This window comes from Lepisosteus oculatus, chromosome 4 (genome assembly GCF_040954835.1).
Source record: "Lepisosteus oculatus isolate fLepOcu1 chromosome 4, fLepOcu1.hap2, whole genome shotgun sequence".
In the NCBI taxonomy this organism is placed as follows: Eukaryota; Metazoa; Chordata; class Actinopteri; order Semionotiformes; family Lepisosteidae; genus Lepisosteus; species Lepisosteus oculatus.
In genome coordinates, this window is record NC_090699.1 from 17,606,433 (window position 1) to 17,621,252 (window position 14,820).

A 14,820-nucleotide genomic window follows, 5' to 3' on the forward strand; every position below is an offset into this window, starting at 1 on the left:
GCAGAGGCCCCCCGCCCATGAAGAGAAAACGCCAGGCCTGAAGCTTGTGCACCCCGATGAACTCGTCTGCCTTCCCTCCTGCGCTTCACCGTTCACGGGTGCAGTCAAACACCCGCTTTCAGAAAGACGGGGTGTTTATTCACACTGGACCCCTCGAGCGAGCTGTTACTGGCAGCACTGGCCTCTCAACGGAGGTTTCTACCCATCTGTGGAAGGTCAAGATTCGTGTTGAAATCAGGGTAACATGCTATTTTAGTCTTCAGTCTAGGCTAGGCTTCAGTCTTAAGTAGTACAGGAATATTTTCCCCCCTACTTGTACGATCAGTATACGACAAGAACACGTGGTTGGCAGTGGAAACAACTTGAGACATTATCGAAGGCCTGTGCACAGACATCTATTTGAATTCACGGACAGAACAATGTGAAAAAACAGGACGGTCTCATGGGAACACACACAGACTATGGACAGTGTGACTGGGGGAGTAGAACACAGATCGCCGCTCTTAAAAGCTTACAACTTCTTCATTAAGGGCTGAACGCCCAGCCTTGGTAGCTTTAGAAACGTGGGTTCATATGGTTTTGCTGTTTCCTGCATTAAGAAAACAGCTCAGCAGGTTCGAGAGTTACAATTCTGGGCCTCAAAGTAAATGAATAAACACAGGTCATAAGAGCCATAACAGAGCAGGCCCCTCCCTGTACATCAACTTCAGCAAATGAATCACTGTTTGTTCTCAGAAACCCGTGTTCAGCTCTTTTTGTCCGTTTTATTTTCTGTAGAAAATGAGAAAAACTGAATAAAAACAACCAGAAAAATAAGACCACAAAGAAAAAGTCTGCAAAAAACGGCAAAATAAGTGATCTATTGCATCATTTTAAGATAGAAATAGAGTTCGAGTCATCTGTATGGACCACCGAATTTAAATGGAGCTCCGCATGTGTGACTCTTACCCAGCTTTGTGGGTTAAGAGTCCCACAACCCGACACTTCAGAAAAAACGCAGAGTGGACCTTTGATTGTGGGTTCGAGCCCAGTAGCCGACTGTGACTTGCCTTACCCAGGGTAGGTAGGAAGAAATATAGCACGACAACATTAAAAAGTCAGCATAACACCTCAATACCTTGCAGATTTTTGATAATATCGTTGCATCCTGTAGGGCTCTGAAAGTCCGTTGTGACCACACCCTTGTCTCCGTTCTTCACTGAAAAGGGCTTACTGTGAAACTCTCTGGGATCAGATCTCTTACATGAAAGCTGGCAACACATACTGAACACCCCACCCTCTACCAAGGCTGGAAGACTGTGTGGAATCGTTTAATCCATAGTACTTTTGGCTTTTTAAGATACTGTATATTTCTGTTTATAGAACAATCTTGACAGTAAACCTCTATTGACTTTGGCAATGCAATTATTTATGGGTCATTATAATCAGCCATAGATCCTCAATCACCTCAATTTGGGGTATGCGGCAAAATGTGTCCGTTGTGCCCCCAGAGGCAGACTTCCTGCAGTAAATCTTTCACAGCAAGCGACGTTAGAAAATTATTTTACTGCCCTCTACTGGGGCCAGGACGTTACTGCGGCTCTCAAACAACCAGGAACATTCACGTATTAGCATATACGGTACAGGAATTTATGGAAACAAGATATCATTCATTAATCCAAAATACAGATTCGAGTTAAATGATAACCTTAATTTGAACATTTCATAGACTGTTTTAGTGCATTAAAATACAGTATATCACTCCTTTCTCCATGGAATTATAGGCAATGCTGCTAACTCATCATATCCCAATTTTAAACTATCTACACTTTCACGCCTAGTTGCACTTCATATAGTGGTTTCCTAATGGCAGCTCATCGAGAACAGTGGGCAACTGCAGCGTCCTTCACTCTGGTCTTGAAGTAATTCTACCAAGTGTTTGGTATTCTGGCAGCTCTGGGAACAGGGTGTCGGGCCAGGAGGGGAGAGTATTGAGGGTGTCTTTAAGAGAAGAAAGCTGGGGTTTATTCTAACTCCAGGCTATAACTATCGTTATACTTTAGGACTAGACCGGGCTGGAATAATGCTGAAAACAGGCAGGGAAGGGAGGAAAAATAAATAAATCACCCGTTTCATTCTCAAGGTATCAAAATAGGCTTTATTTTTTGTAACCCTTGTCAAAAACATTTGAAAATTTTGCTTATAAATTTATTACAATACGGAGATCGCATGAATTATACAAAAGTTCACATTCGCCAAGCTGCGTCCTCAAGCGGTGACAAGCAGTTTCTTCCTGGCACAGACCCGTAGTGTTCGACCACATGCCAGCGAGTCTTGTCCGTGCTCAAGTGAGCCAAGCGCCGTGGATACCAACGCGTGTCACATTCAGGGAACTACACACCCACCCCTCCGGCTCTTACTCTGTAGCCTGCCATAGTCTGGGTATTAATGCTACAAGACTCCGAAAATACAGCTCTCAAGCTCGCGGGTGTGCGAAGGACATTCTGACTCAAAAGATTGGGGCAGAAGGCTCAGTCGCCTGAAACTCTCCTGTGGATTCTGGTGTTGTGAGGCAGAGAAGCGAAGACCCCTGCCAGGGTAGTTACTGTAGCACATCGGACCTGAAAGACCCCGATTCGAAACGGACACATTGGGAAACTCCCCTTTCCATGCGTTTGTACACGTCGAACCCATCAGCACGTGCTGGAACAATGGCTACCCGCCCACACGGCGGCACACCCCATTAAACGCCCGTTTCTGACAGTTTAAACTCCCTCCACAGTCACAGACCCGCCACCTGCAGCCCGTCGCGTAACGTAATGCTCCCAACAACGGCCTCAGCAAAACAAACATCTTGAAAGAGAGCTCGCCGCCACACGTGAAACCTTCGGGTTGGATTTACGGTTTTAATAGTGCGATGCGCTTCCTCATTTCACAGCGCAAAGGTCCAAACTGACAAGAGAAAAGATGCACTGACAGCACGAAGCCTGGCGATTTTGCATGGCTTATAATTAGTGAAAAGATCAGCCCACAGCCCTAACCCCTGCTCACTGTGCACCACCCTGGCATCCGCATTTCTGCGGATCAAACGTTTGAAGCAGCAGAACTTCTGAAGGGCTTTCATCATGATGACACAGGCTTGTGCTTGATCTACCACCGACTGGTCTCCAGTTTTAAAAAAAAGACTTGAAAAACAGCTTCACTCAAGTGTAGCAAAAGATCACTGTACATCCTCCAGTGGGAAGAATGCAGCTGCAGGAAAAATGTTACAGTTCAGACTGTCTCCCCCTCCTTGACCCTTTGAAATTCGGAAAATGTCACAAACTGCTGAAGAGCACAGCACACTCCACTCTAGAGCAGTCAAAACCAAAGGCTCTCAAAACCCACATTTTAATATAAAACCCTGGAAAGAACAGTAAGACACCATAATTATTCACTTTGTGGGACCCAATAACTTCTGACAGCTCATTGAAGAACTCATGGTATGATGCGTCTTCCTCTGCATTTTACATTTCAACAAGTCCGAAAGACTTTAAAACATAATTCTCAGCTAAGAGAGCAGGCTAGTTATCACTTTATCAGACATTAAACACATCCAGAGGGTTTATTATTTCTGGTGCAGATGTGAACAACCAGCTTTTCTGTTCAATGAATTTTCACATTGTGGAAAACCAGAGTACAAAACAATGAGTACTTGAGTTTTGTGGACCTTCTGACAGGGTCTTCCTGGTTGAGAGCTCTGCCCAAACCTGGGAGGCTATTAAAGAGAGGTAAGAAACCAGTGATTTTCTATTTATTATACAGCAATACGCAAGAGAACCAACCTAACCTATAGTTACCCTCATTAAAAAATAAAATTCAAAAAGCACCAAATTTAAGACTGATCCTGGCATTTAGTGTTTGACAATCCTAGCTTGAGTCCATATAGCCCCCAGGTGGAGCATGAGATCCAGACCGCTGCAGCACCAACAGCAATTCTGGACTTCAAAATTCCTTGATGTCAACCAGTTCACATAAATAAAAAGGCAATAAATTAGTGCTTCTCATCAGCAAGATCTTAATGCAAATAATTCCAAATGGTTTAATAATGATTACTTAGACCTTAAAGCCGCAGATTTGGATACTATAGGTATTTTAGTTGACCAGATGACAAAACTCAACTGTGTATAGTGACATGTTCCAATTTCAGTAACTATCTAAAGCATTCTTATGCAAACATTGTCACTATGCATTCATTTATCAATTGCAGCAACGACTTCCTGTTTAAATGTTTAGGGAACATCTTTTTAAATATTTCCGGCTTCCAAAAGCTCCCACTTTGATCATGTGTGAGCAAATTGGTAGTTCATTAAGTCCAGTTATGTGCAAGACACAGTAAGAAAACTCAAGTGTTTAGTTTACAGGACATTTTCAAGATTTTGTAAACATGTTAGCAAAGTTCACAACCTCAAACTTTTAATTAAAAAAGTAGAAATCTTTGCCAAGATCTAAGCCAAAATAAAATGCATATTTAGTATCAGTATTCTGCATCAGTCATCCACTTGGTTTTTAAAAATGCATTCCTGATGTGCAGCATCATTTTTACTTTTTACCAGCTCCAGACACCTTTAGGCATCATTGTTATTTTAAAGCAATATCTGAGGCAGGGTTGCAAGTATTATTGTATAGTCAAACTATGGTTTCACATAGAGTTGCAAGAAAAAAAAATTGTCCATTTACGAAAACGTTTAAGAATCCCGACATCACTTCAGCCTCAATCGAAAATAGAGCAGTCAACGGCAGGACTCCGAGACCTCAATTTAACTTTCACACAAATTTTTTTTAAAAAAAGCATGCCAATCATAATCTCCCCCACAAGATATAAAAAAGAAGTACTTGTGTTTGCCAATTACTCTGGAGAACCGGATTTAGAATCCCTTGTTGAAGAGCGCGGTGCTTTCTTGTGTTTCCTCGTCTTTCCTAGAGAGTCCAGCAGATCAGGTGACCCTTCTTCCTCCTCATCCTGAGTCCTGGCCTGAGAGCCACTGTTTTCCATAAACATGTTGGGGATGTCTTGGCCAAAGTAAATCTTACTGTTCGCCGCAATCGCCTGGTACTTCATAAGCTCCAGGTACTCTGGTGTCAACTTCATCTGCACAGAGAGAAGAGGTGGATAGAAGTCAGGAGAAAAGTCAAACACCGTACAACATATCCAGGTTCATTCACTACCCCGACACACACACACGCACAAAAAGATATTCAGATCTAACAGCTCTGCGGGGTTCACCTTCAGAATTTTGAGCTCCATCATCTGTAGTATCCCCAAACCTTAACTTCCCCTCCTAGTTTTCTTGTCTTTTTCACGGCTCACAGACCTTTAAACTGATACTTTACTGCCCCCTAGCTCACCAGACGGTTTTCTGATCCCCCCCCACAGTGGTGGCACTGCGTGTTCTGCTTCAATTCACCCCTAGTTTAAAACCCAGTGGCAATGAAGCCCCCTTGCAGGAGCTTCTATTCACTTCCTATACTCTGGATTCCTTTTTGTCACACTACACAAATGTTAGAAAAATCTTTGCAGCTTTGCAGGCTACGGTAAAAAACGTAACCGGCTGCAGTCCTTCAGGACCGGAGCTGCTGGGAGGATCTGTCCATCTTCTCCTCTCCCGATGGAGGTGAAAGAACCACAGGCTGCAGTTCATGCCGTGCTATACGGAAGATTACCCTGTTGGCTTCAGCAAATTTCGCAGCCGTGTAGTACTCGGCATCCGCTCTGGTGCGCTCTCTGGCCAGGAACGCTGCATCTGTAACCCAACAGAAAATATGACACCAGCCGCCAGCGCTGGGAGGTCCGCTGACAAAGAGTGCAGGCGTGACAGGTGAAAGGAACTGAACCCTTTTCCAAGTCTTGAAGAGAAAAGGCTGTGAGGGGGATCTGATCTGATCTGATCTGATCCAAGAATTCACAATACCCCAAGAAACGGAGCAAGTGCCTCTCAGCGTGGGGAGCCTGGCACAAGCTGCCCAGCCATGTTGTCCAAACTGAAACCCCGGCTTCTTTCAAGACCCTCGGATCAATTAGCTACTAACTACCAGACAAGCGGGAATGCCTGGCATCTTCCCCTCATTTGTAATCTTTCTGAGGTTCCTAAAAACACTAATACAGGCAATACAAGGCATCTTCTCATCAGACTGACTGCCACTGACTGAGGAACTTTTCTCTTCTCTCGTTGCAAAATGCGGGATTCCACAACACGCACTGCTGCAGCACTCCTTACCGAAAGCCCCGAAAAACCGAGAACGGCAAGCAGCCAGGCGGTACCTTCGATTTCAGAGATCTTTTTCTCCGTCTCCTTCTCCATCACCTTCTGCCTGAAGTGAATTTCAGCCACTTGAGCGACCTTCTGCGCCTCTGAACAGAAGAGCAACAAAACAGCAGTCAGGACCACAGGGATATGGGCACCAGGAAAAAATACGGACATAATCCAAGTCAAAGAAGTTGTAAAACAGTTACAACACGCATTTAAAAGCAGTTTAAATCTGACAGTTGTTTTGAACGAGGGCTCCAAATCATGGAACTGGTGACCCACACACCTGTTCCTCCAGAGCGCTCACTTAAATTGGGGGGAAAAAAAAAAACTATATTCATTTTAATACATTTATACTGCCAGACCTCTGAACAGAAAACTAGAAATAAGATTTGCTAGAGCTCCAACCCAGCCACCCGCTGGTTGAGGAGCCGAGCTGCAGTGGACACCCCCGCTTTAGAGGGACAATATGAAAGCCGTTTTTCTCTTTACCTATTATGGCTTTTTTCCTTTCAGTCTCTGCTTCCTTCTCCACGACCTTCTGCGTCTGAGCAGTGATGAGCAGCCTGGTCTTCTCTGCCTCCCTGGGGAGGGAATGAGAATCGGAGCTGATGAACATGGCAAACGGCCGACCCGCTCCCACGTCACGAGCCAGAGCTCGCCCGCCTCAGACCGACAGAGCATAGTCACAGACCCCGCGGAGCCGCTCGGGCGGTGAAGGCACGTGTCCAGTCGCTGACTGGGCCCTATGGCCCGGGAGCCTAGATCACGTCACTAGCTGACTGTGACTGAGTCTCCCCAAGCAGCAGAGCACTGTTGTCTGAGCCCCTTACACAACTCGGGATTGGGGTTAACCAACCAGGGCTCTCGGTTCTCAGTGACACAGCGCCCCCCACCCCGTGGCCTTCAGCTGTGTTGGTTTTCAGACATAGGGGCCTGCAAGATGGGTGGGGTCGGGAAGCCCCTCTGTGTAGCCTCAGTGTTCGCAGCTAAGAGCCAAGCCATGAAAAACACACAGCGGTCTGCACAACAACAGCCGATTCTTAACGTGGGGGAAAAAAACTGCATACTCATGGAAGAAAGACTTACTACTTACATTAGTTCAAAATTTCTCCTGATGGCTTCTGGGATTTTGGGCTTCGTAACACGAACTGCCTGGATACAGGAAAAAAATGGCAGGAAAAACCTGTAACGGATTTTCACTCACTGAACCTTCACAAATACTGAATACACAAAGGTCTTGTATCAGCCTTGCATCTATGTTTCAGAGGACACAAGTGGAAATTACAGTGAAGCGTATTTAAAACGGAGACCAATGAGTACTTATCAAGCTAGAGGGTTGTGGGATTGTGGAACAAGCTGCCTAGCCATGTTTGTTGGAGCAAATACTCTGTGTCTTTTTTTAAGAAATGGTAGGATGAGATCCTCAGATGTATTAGATCTTGTAAACTTTGTTATGCACTATCATGCATTGGTGGCTTCAAAGCACTGCTCAATGCATCCTTTTTACCAGTTTCACACTGTGTCCCTTTCCTTCTTTTGTATCTGCACAGTGGCTACGGAGAAAAGTAGATGTTTTGTTAACGCTACAGAACTGGGCTCTGAATCCTGACCTTACCTGAATTGTGAGACCAGGAGCCATGACATTAAGTTCTTTCTGCAGGGACAGCTTGAGGTTTTCATCAATTATATCTATCAAACAAAATGCACACATGGCAGCACATGGAAAAATGTTAATGACAATGCAACACAGTACAGCTGTTCCTTCAATGCTTCATCCAGATTCTTCCTGTTAAAGCACTGGAATACAGCAGACTCTTAATCAACAGCCTGAAAGACATCTCCCAGCGCAGAATCAAGGGGAAAGATGACTATCATAAACTGTGACATAAAACCAATCAACACATTTGCAGTATACCTTCATACTTACCAAATAATTCGATATACACTTCCTGGAGAGTGTGGACGCTGCAAAACTGATTCAGCTCATGATGGATCTTGTTAAAAATCAGTGTTTTGTCGTAATCCGCAGTGTAGTTCCTCACAATATCAACCGCTTCAACAGAGAAAACACAGATGAAAGGTGAGCAGTGCAAACAAGCCACTCTGATCGAGGTGTTTCACAGAGCCAGGTTTAATGGTGCTTACCTGCAGACGGAACCAGCATGTTGACAACTTCAATTCGGTCAAAGTAGATCATCACTCCCCCACTGTTGAAATGAAAAAAAAACCCCAACAGAATTAGTTTTTACATTACTTAGATCTATAAAGAAATCCTTAATGATCTTCAAACATTAAGCAAAATCAACCACCCATTTGACACTACAAAACATTAAAAAAACCTTTAAATTCACACCATAGGTCTAAATCAGATTTGATAAAGAGGTTTAAAAGGGCAGCAGCACACTGTCCAGATACTGGGAGAGAGAAGTCTGAGAATGCAGCATTTAGTATTGGTGTGAACGAAATTGCACTTGATACCAATAATGCAATAATTATAATAATTTAAGTTGGTTCATCTGGTCTTACAAGCTATGGGGCAACTTTAAAAGAAACAACGATTCAATAAAACATTACAAAAGTGAACTCTTTCAGTAATAAATATATTTACAAAACAAATATTCTATAATTCAAACCTGAAATACCAACACTTTAGGGTAATACTACTGTACCTTGTTCCACAAGGCACATTTTTTATTTCATCAGTCTGCAGTGTGGTCTGCAAAACAAAACCAACATTAACAATGAGCTTTTACATTAAAGAAACATTTGCCTGGAGTAGCTAACCTCCTACAATGATGAACTGATATTTTGGAACAATTCCAATTGTTACCTTAGCTATTTTTAACATCCAAATGTATTACTGTAGAGCACAAAATTTCTAAACAGTTCCTAAACTTCCATAGAGCTTGAACAAAGCTTTGGTAAACCCGTTAAAATTTTGCCTGTGCTGTTATTTTTGCATTTTTAATGAAACAATTATCTTTCCTCACATATTTCCTGTTGTTTTCCTCTCTGCTCAAAGATCCCTGGAAAGAGGAGGATCACTAGGAAGTGGCTAAAATATTCTGGATGCAAATTAAGAAATACTCAGTCATAACAAACTCCTCCTCAGAAAACCAGTTTCAACACATTTACAAAAAACAAAAGGGCTCATGGCTATTTAGTAAGAAAGGCAGCTTCCGATCTAAAACGGGCTGAAAGAATAAACAACCTCAAGTGGACATACTATACAAATCAGAACTGAATATACATCTGGATGCAGAAAAGCTGCCTTTCAGCCCAGCCCCCAGCCACACTTCTTAAAGGCAAACTGCACTCCGAATTACTCAGACCAGTTATTAAAATCTCTGTAACACAATAAATTAACTGACGGCATCGCAACATTTTTTATAAATTTCGAATTAAGTACAAAATAGCGAACTTTGTGAAAGTACTGAATAGTTGACAATTTGTCTCAAACCCCTGGTCTCGCCACAGGTGGGGCCGAGAGTTTGCTCGAACTGCGATGTGAAGCAGCCCTTCCTGCTCACTAGTCACTGGAATGACTAATGTGATGTACAAGCAAATATGTGCAGGTTGTGCAGCAGACATTTCACTACAGACATGTTCCAGCGTGATTTGCATGGAGAGTTAACTAGTAAGTTCCATTTAATTGGCAATACCCTCTAAAAATCGAGAGCAATATTTCTACTGGATTAAAGGAGACGTATTCACAATTCTACTTGTTTAATTTCACAGGGCTGCTTCACCTCACTGGAGGTTTGATTGCCTCTTTCTGAATCGCAGACAATGACATCAATACGGCGCTGTGCATACCTGGAAATTTCAGCTACTTTGTGATGTCAATTGGAGGTTTTATAAGTTATTGTGTACATTTTACTCTCACGGTGGTTTGAAATCCACTCATCAATGCTGATTCTTTCTAAGCCGGACATTTAAAAAGAGAGTTGCAGTTCCCCTTTATTAGTGTGACTTAAGGGCAGGAGCTCTGCCTTTAAGATGGTTGAACTAAATTTACAAGCTACCGGGTGACTTTAAAAAACAACGATGCGGTAAAACTTTACGAAGAGGGACCTCTGTGCGCCCGTGGGAGTGGCTCTAGGACCACAGCGAGAGCACAGCTGGGCTGCGTGACTCAGTTCGGCAGCAGCGGCGGGTCCACAGGGGACAGCTGTCACTGCCGGCAGGACCCTCCCGCCGTTTCCCTTCATCCTCCGGCAAACAACTCCGAGGCCGCTCCGCCTTCGGTCGCCGCCGGTCGCTGTGCGTCACACGCGTTCGCCGAGACAAACGTTTCCCTGAGATTCCTCCTCCCTCCCTCCCCCAGGCCTACAGTGAGCCCCTGAGGGGGCGCTGTAGCAGCAGGGGAGTCACAGGCCGGCGAGGAACTGACCTGCACGCTCCGGAACGTCGTGATGAACGGCAGCATGATGTGATAGCCAGGACCGTTGGGGACCGTCAGCAGGGCCCCACCTCTGAAACAGAGACCGCAAGCGAAACGTCTCCGTCACCAGCCTTCATGGAGCAACGGCTCCTCCGGTGTCTGCTCTCAGAGGTTTAAGTTAGAGGTGATTTTAAAACGCACAAAGCCCTTTATTTCACGTGAGCTTCTAAGCGGGCGGAGCGGTGGCTCTGTGGCTAAGGATCTGCGCCTGTGGCTGGAAGGTTGCCGGTTCAAATCCCACAGCCGGCAGAGGAATGAATCCTACTTCATTGGGCCCCTGAGCAAGGCCCTTAACCCCAACTGCTTCAGGGGCGCTGTACAATGGCCGACTCTGCACTCTGACCTCAAAGCTTCTCTCCCTGTCTGTGTGTCTCATGGAGAGCAAGCTGGGGTATGCAAAAAGACGAATTCCTAATGCAAAAAATTGTATATGGCCAATAAAGTGATTTTAATCTTAATCTGACATCGCTCACAGGCGGGGCTTTGGGGCGAAATCAGAAAGCGGGACCGAATGGGTTAAGGAAAATCGGTAAATGTCAGCGGAGCTCACAAACAGCAAAGCCACCCCAGAACATACCCACAGGGCTGTTTCCACTGTGAATGAGGAACACCGTAAACACAAGTCACAAGACCGACATCTAATTTCTTCACAGGTTCAATTTCTTTATAAGAAAACACAACTGAAGCTTTAGAAGACTAAAGGGAAAGTGCACACACCTTGAATGAACCTCAACCACACCAGGGATGCTCAGGGCAAGGCCCCTGCGAGGCCAACAGCCTGCTTCAGGAAAGGATGTTGAAACAAACGCTGAATCTCCTTCACACTGTAACGCCAGATCACACTTCCCTATAAAAGAGAAGTGCTTCGTGCACAAACGCTCGCCTATACCCGTCTTTTTTTCGTAAAAACATTTGCATGGGTGTTGTTTATCTTTTCTCATTCCTTTTTGCATACTGCCGTCGGACACGTGCGATCCAGCGCACCACACGTTTCCTTCCAGCTCGCGTCACTGGGGAGGCTGAAACGGCGGGCCGAGACACGGGACGTACCTGTAGTACACAGCCAGGTGTCCCTCTTCGATCTTGTGGATAGAGGAGTGCAGCAGGACAGCCAGCACGCCCGTCACAGCAGCGACTACAGCCCCGACATGTGCCATCGCCATCCCCGCTCCCGCCACGATCTGGGCAGGGACACAGAGCAGACGCGTTGCACTGCAAAGCCTTTCACAAATCTCCCTCTCTCTCTCTCTCTCTCTCGACTGTGCCTTGTGACAAACGTAGAAGGCAGTGTTGCCCGTGTGAAATACTGAAGACGTCGTGTGGGGAAATGTGAACAAGAGAGCATGAGCTGGCAAGCACCAACTTCAATGTGCATTTTTTCAAAATGAAATAGGGGAGGTTAACATATTGAGTTAAGTTAGGGGTAAACCTGGCTGTTTCCAGGTTTAATAATGTTGTGACATAAAGGGGTTCCCAAAGACACCAAAGTGAATTCCATCATATCCTTAACTGAAACTAACAACCTACTCCCCCTAATCTCTACAGCTTGAGTAAGAAATTAATTCCTGCTTGTCTTCACATCTTAAACAACACATTTAAGACAGGAGATTACAGTAAAGCAGAACTCTGTGGATGGAATAATACATGTCCTGAAGCCATTTTAATGTGCTCAATTTGAAGACGTAAAACTGATTGCACTTTAAATACTGGGAAGGTTGAGGACCAACACATACCCTAAAGAGCTGACAGTGTGATCAAGAGTGATAAAAACACTCTTGCCAAGTATTTACGTATAAAGACCGCATAAACCAGGCTTAAGCTAGACTGTTTAAGCATGCTTAATTAAAACACTGATAAAATGAGAGAGGAATTCAGTAATACTACACTTGGGCCAGGTCTCTATAAGTCCTTAAGAGTGATTTTCTTTTTACACAGCTCATAGAAGGTACCACCTACCTTAACCAAGATGTTCAAGAGTCATAGCGGCAGCCTTGGGTACAATAACTGCTCAGAAGTAGAACATGTATATACAGTACTGTGACACATTTCATTTCAGAACAAGGGAAAAACAGGTTTCACACTGAGGTGCAGGAAGGTAACAAGTTCTCTGGGAATGACGCATACTGAAAGAGGTTTACAGGAATGCTCCAGACCACTACAGGCCCGAAGAGGTTTAAACCAGTGCTGAACAGATCATGTTCCATGGCGGGCAGGTCGGTTCCAGTGTGAGACAGCTGATCCCTTCCACCCAGCCCACAGCTGTGACACATTCCACAGCAAGAAGCAGGTGTCCCCAGAGCAGGCTAGGCTGTACTGTGGGCTCAGCTGCAGTCACGCCCCCTGATAACTGACAAGCCCACGAAACCAAGATCCACATGTACTGCAAATGATGTCTTATACCAACACCGAGAATGCACAACCTAGTGAGTTCACACAGTGCATCACAAACACCCACTGAATCTCCAGGTTGAGCAGTATGTTACTGCATCTATACAGGCATAAGAAACAAGACAGGTTTCAGATCTGTAAAGTGCATCAAAAGCATAGGGTGGCTGAACTTCAGCTTTTCAGACTGACTCAAATACCACCTTTGGAACTCAACACTAAATGAAATGTGTGAAAATGAAATGAAATGTGAAAAGAGAATATTGCACAGGTACTCGGAACAAATATTCGAAATCCTCAAAGTCCCAGCGGAATTCTCCAGACTTATCAGTGAAAACCTATCCATGCCTTTAAAGTTGAATTCCTTTTTTTATTTAAATTCTATTAGAAATTTAAAGAATCAAAAGGCAAGGCATACAATGGAAATATGTAAAAAGTATAATTTTAAGTTTTTACAATTGTGAATTCTTCTGGCTTTGAAGTGTTTATTTCTGTATCTATTTCATTATGGTGTTTAAATAAGAACTTGTTTTTTTTTTAAAAAACGTATCAGTGAAAAGCGAACCACTGGATTCAAGTAGAAACTATGGGGAAGTGCAATATAACTGAGAACAGAAGCGCTTTTTCACACAGAAGCCTGGTGTGGGAGTATGGCTTCTCTCAAGAAACAGACGAAACTCTCCATTCTGTCCGGGAAACATCTCACATTCTTTTAGCAAACACAAACTGGGCCTCTTCAGATTTGCCGTCCTTGAACTAAACCTTTGTTTTGGTTGCTCTTTCCAAGTATAACAACCTTGCTTAAGCCCATCCAGTGGATTACCCTGCCTTCCTCGTCTCCCGTGAGCAAACACCGTGCTCTTGCGCCTCAAATCCACAAGGAGCACACATGAACTCAGTTTAGCCTAGATGTGTTCCTAATGTTCTTGTCTGCTCCTTTTTTTTTAAATATAAAGGCACTTTCAGATGTATATTTAAACTTTCAGTTTATAGTTTGAGGTAATGCTCAAAAGCAACTTCAGGCGCTCTAACGATTTACTGTCAGTGTAAAACGTGATCTTTAGTCGGAGGGAATGACGTTAAACTGGAAATCGTGTCCAACATGATTTTTTTTGCTTGCCGTATAGTACATGTTCGTTTTCGTGAAGGGCTACCTAAATCGATACCTCCTGCACAATTCCAGTTGTATGGAGACAAATATACACATTCAGAAACGGAGAAAAAACACGAGTTACAACATGACCGGATCTTTCCCACAAGCCACAGTGGCTTATCGCCCCAGGATCTTGCTACTGTCTGCAGTAACAAGACCGCCACTCCGGACTCGGGACTAGCGGCCACAAGCACGAACGCCGCCCCTCTGCCCGTGTCCGTTCCTCGATTAAACCCGCAACACGTTATTTCAGCGAAGTTTTTCGATGCAATCGAGCTCTCCAACTCCCGAGCCCACGAACCAGTGCGGATTCAGCCAGTTGCACGGCGTGTAGCAAACAGGGAGGAAAAAAAAAAACTCCATGACGGATTACCATAATGAGTAATGGATTGCACACGTTAAATTAATTTAAAAAAAATCCCAATGCACTCTGCTCACCAAGCTTTCAAACAGTCTCTTCTGACAAGTCGGTTATGAGCGAAATCCTCCCTGTCCATCCCCCCCGCAGGACTCACTGCAGCAATGGACTCGACTCGCAGCTCCAGCGCCGCTTCTCTTCCGGGTGAAGA

General features: G+C 44.4%; 1 protein-coding gene across 1 annotated transcript; it reads right to left on the bottom strand.

The window, feature by feature from the left end:
- Window positions 1-2,109: 2,109 nt before the first annotated feature.
- Window positions 2,110-14,820, bottom strand: erlin1 (ER lipid raft associated 1). The gene is made up of 12 exons (XM_015346458.2): window positions 14,690-14,820; window positions 11,764-11,894; window positions 10,663-10,744; window positions 8,939-8,985; window positions 8,415-8,476; window positions 8,197-8,322; window positions 7,885-7,958; window positions 7,363-7,421; window positions 6,759-6,850; window positions 6,281-6,370; window positions 5,683-5,762; window positions 2,110-5,110 (listed from the first exon to the last, which is right to left on the bottom strand). Exons 2-12 carry the CDS (start codon window positions 11,874-11,876, stop codon window positions 4,868-4,870), a joined length of 1,068 nt encoding a protein of 355 aa, XP_015201944.1. The 5' UTR covers window positions 11,877-11,894; window positions 14,690-14,820; the 3' UTR covers window positions 2,110-4,867.